The 4,299-nt window shown below is 57.5% G+C and overlaps 1 protein-coding gene across 10 annotated transcripts in view; it reads right to left on the reverse strand.

Moving 5' to 3' along the window:
- Positions 1-4,299, reverse strand: part of LOC104130499 (dystrobrevin beta) — a 138,067-nt gene that overhangs the window by 193 nt on the left and 133,575 nt on the right. For all 10 annotated transcript variants that reach the window (XM_035899127.1, XM_035899149.1, XM_035899163.1 and 7 more), the window contains one exon: positions 2,144-2,232. In XM_035899127.1, coding sequence (XP_035755020.1) covers positions 2,144-2,232 — 89 coding nt within the window. The remainder of the gene's footprint in view (positions 1-2,143; positions 2,233-4,299) is intronic.

The following is a 4,299-nucleotide window of genomic DNA, read 5'->3' on the forward strand; positions in this document are numbered from 1 at the left end:
GGGGGGAGAGAGGGCCAGCCTCTGCTCGGCTCCCGAATGCTGCTACAGCCCTCGGAGCGCTCCTGCCGCCTGCCCCCGGCCCACGCGCGGCCACTCTGCTCACACCCGACCGGCGCAGACTCAAACCCAGCTCGGGGACGTCGGCGCAGCCCTACGAACCGCTGCCCAGCACACAGAACATGTTACTGAATAAGAAGCATGGAATCACCCATGTGCCACACACTGGCAAGGTCTCTCCAAAATTCCATGCGGAATGGGCTAAGAGGCGGATCTGAGAGGAGCAAAGCTCCATTTTTAGCGTGGTCTGCATTGCACGCGCTGCAGGAAGGGCTCCGACGCGGCACTGCCGGCACCCGCAGCCGTGCTGGCACCGGCAATCGGGGGCATAACAGCCGGTGGCAAGAGGGACAAGAGGGACAGACTGGGGTGGTCTGGCAAAGGGATGGGGATCCCCCCCCTTAGGGACGCGGTTCTGTGGAGCCGGAGGTGAGGGAAGGTGGCACTGACGGCCAAGGACTCGCTTAGTGAAATGGAAATGAAATCCTTCTGAGAGCCAAGATTATCCTCTCTAACCTCCTCCCTTCTCTGTTTTAAAGCTGCCGAGCCCTCTCCTTGTGGTTTCATACCAGCGCTGACTGGCACCTCCCTTATCTGTGATCTCCATGAACAACTTCAGATGCCTGCACGGTCTCCTGGTGGCGTGGTGAAGCAATGATGCTTGCACGGTGCAAGGACCAAGCCCTCCCTGTGCTCTCCAGGAACTGGTTCTCCTCCAAACTGACCTTGGGAGGCATTTTGACCGGCTGTGCTGCGGGCGCCTTGGCAAGGGGCGAGCTCACGCGCGCCAGCCGAGGCGCAGCCAGAGCATGGGGAGCCCCGAGCATGGCTAGGAGGCCAGCGCGACATCGGGCACCCGGAGGGGCTCCTTGGGCAACCCACGGGCTGCCTGTGTCATACGGCATGCGGGCTTTGCTGAGCTGCACCCTCTTAGTCTGCCTTGGCCAGAGAAATGAGCTCCAGCTGCGGGTACTGGAGAAGCAGGAGAGTGCAAGCACGGCATCATGATAAAACCAGAGCCATCTCCTCTTAACAGTCCCTCCGGAGCAAGAACCATGGAATCATAGAAACATAGAATCGTCTAGGTTGGAAAAGACCTTTAAGATCATCAAGTCCAACCGTTAACCTAACCCTTCCATCCCAAATTGCAGGGTGGTTTGGGTGGGAAGGGAGCGTTCCAGCCCACCCAGCCCAACCCCTGCCATCAGCAGGGACGTCTCCAACCGGAGCCGGTTGCTCCCAGCCCCGTCCAACCTGACCTGGAATGTTCCCAGGCATGGGGCAGCCACCACCGCTCTGGGCAACCTGGGCCAGGGTCTCCCCCCCTCAGCACAAACAATTTCTCCCTCCTATCCCGCCTGGATCTCCCCTCTTTCAGTTCAAAGCCATCAGCCCTTGTCCTGGCGCTGCAGGCCCTGCTAACAAGTCCGTCCCCCCCTTTCTCCCCAGCCCCGTTAAGCCCTGCAAGGCCGCCCTCAGGTCTCCCCGCAGCCTCCTCTTCTCCAGGCTGAACACCCCCAGCTCCCCCCGCCGCCTCCAGGGGGGGCTGAGCGGAGCAGAGGGGCAGAATCCCCTCCCTCTCCCCGCTGGCCACGCTGCGGGGGATGCAGCCCAGGGCAGGGTTGGCTTTCTGGGCTGCCAGCGCATGTTGCCGGCTCCTGGCCAGAAGAAGTAAACCACGTGCCACCTCCTTTTCTTCCAGGACCCCTCATTTTTCTTAGGCTGGATTTACCCACCCCACCTTTCCAACTTGGCAGCTGATTTATTCTCCAGCGGCGGACCCTGCTGCGGGAGGGTGCAGGCAGCAATGCTCGATGGCCAAGCAGCCTCTGACGCCCGGCATCAGTTAAGATGGTTTTAAGGAGATAGTGATGGAGCTCAGCCGGCTCCCTGGGGAACGAGGGCACCGCAGCTGCACCCGCGCCGAGCTGAGGGGTTATCGAGGCAGCAACACCTCGCACCGAAGGAGCCAGGGAACAGCCCCGTGAACGTAACGCCAAAGGTTGACAAGAACAAAGCGTGAGGACCGAACGCTCCTCTCTCCTCAACGCCATTCCCAAGCCAGCGCCAATCGAAGCTTGCTCGTTACCTGTTCTTGTTCTCCAGCTCGGCTATCAGCTGTCTTTGCTGCTTATTGGCGTCAAAGCTGAAGGCCAGGTCTGTTGGTGGGCGAGGCTGGTGGATGAGGAACAGAGACAAGTTAGAGTGAGGATTCATTACCTGTGGCCACGTATGACGCCGTTAGGGTCCAGCCCTGCATTTCCCCAACGCTGCGGCACAACACGCGCAGCCCGGGCTGCAAACCTGTGAAGGCAGCCGTGCTGAGATGGCCCCAGGGGCACATCGAGATGGGGTTCTACCACCGGCTTGGGCTGATGGCAGGGTGGGCGGCTGCTGACGGGCAAACTGGCTCGTCGTCCTCACCATCCCTCTGAAGAATGTTACTTTTGCCTTTTTTTTGAAGACCTTCAGAACAAAATACACCATACCTACGGGCTCCCCTGGGGGGATGCAGTTACACCCCTACCACAAAGTCTTTTGGTGAACATTGACCTTCCCATAGGCCAGCCACTGAAGGAAAGCTCAGATAATGTAATGAGTCACAATAACTTATGGTTTATGAACAGGATTATTCACAGACATTAAATGTGAGCATGGTCACTGCCTCCAGGAAATCTAACTCTTCTCAACCCCTCAAACGCGTCAGCGGAAGGGACATTGCTGGATGGATGTGTTTTCCCAGTGAGTCCTGGCCTTTGTGATCCTTGTGCCTGGCACACTCTTCACCAGCAGCCATCACCACTGCTGAGAAAAGGAGGGCACAATTAAACAAGAATCTGTAGTTTCTGGGGGAAAAATGATCCTTCTGGCCATTGGACACAAGAAGTTACCCACTCGGAGCTGGGGAGACCTCTTTTGTCATGGACAGGTCTCCCCAGCTGAGAAATGCCCAAGGAATGAGATGGTTTGTAGGGTCTGTTCCTGACACCAGGTCACTGCAGAATCACAGGACGGTTGAGGCTGGGAGGCAGCTCTGGAGGTCATCTGCTCAGCCAGGGCCACCCACAGCCACCTCCCCAGGGCCACGTCCAGGCAGGTTCTGAGTATCTCCACAGTGGGAGACTCCACAGCCTCCCTGGGGGACCTCTGCCAGTTCTCGGTCACCCTCACACCGAGAAATGTTTCCTGATGTCCAGACGGGCCCTCCTGTGGTCCGGTCTGCACCCAGGGCCTCTAGTCCTGGCACTGGGCACCACTGAGAAGAGCCTGGCTCTGGTCCTGGCACCGGGCACCACTGGGAAGAGCCTGGCTCTGCCCTCTTTGCACCATCCCTGTAGGTATTTGTAGACATTGATGAGATCCCCTGAGCCTCCTCTGCTCCAGGCTGAGCTGTCCCAGCTCCCTGCCCTTCCTCACAGCAGAGATGCTCCAATCCCCAAATTAGATGTCCCTATTCTGGCGGTCTTTGGGCACCGCGCAGAGGGTGTGCTCATACCTGCAGCGCAGATGATGAAGGCCATGGAGCCTCTGCCTCTCACCCTGTACTTGAGAAACGGGGTGGCTTCTGACAGCAGAGCGCTTCTGGGCTCCGCTTTTGCCGTTTTGTTTTCATCTGATCTCAAGATTGCACAGATTTTTACCACAACATTTTCAGAAGGACCTCAGATTGGGATCCTGGTTTGAGAAGCACTTTCACAACCGTTTTCGGAAACTATTTGGGTAGAAAACCAGCAGTTGGATGGGAGAGCTCGGTATCCATCAGTGCCCCTGGAGACGGGGCGGAGAGTGATGGATCCAGGATGAAGGGGACAGACTCTGCTAGGCTTTCAGTTTCAGTGGTATCTAGAGCCAACCCTGACTGGATTTAGGCTTGAACTGCAGATAGCACTTCTCTTCTTTGGGCAAACCCCACGTGGTGGGTGGGCTTGCACAGGGTAGATGAGCCTTGCTTGAAAGACATGCCTAGAGGTCTTCTGTGTCCTCCTGGGCAATCCGACAGACACATCAGGAGTGTCCTAATGGTGTGGAAACTGCCTGGGTAAAAATTGCTTGGTAAGGCAAGCAGAAATGGAACATCTTGGGAGTGAAAATGAACAGTGTGAAAAATAAAAGGAAATCAACCCAGAAACTGAAGTGCAGAAGCAGAGTTTGTGTCAGCAGGGTCAGAAACCCCCCTCTTCCCCTGGGGAGGAGCTGATGGTGCAGGGCAGGCTCTGCTCTCGCACCGAGGAGCTGGGGAGG

This window comes from Egretta garzetta, unplaced genomic scaffold, assembly GCF_000687185.1.
Source record: "Egretta garzetta isolate BGI_Z169 unplaced genomic scaffold, ASM68718v1 scaffold510, whole genome shotgun sequence".
Taxonomy (NCBI): Eukaryota; Metazoa; Chordata; class Aves; order Pelecaniformes; family Ardeidae; genus Egretta; species Egretta garzetta.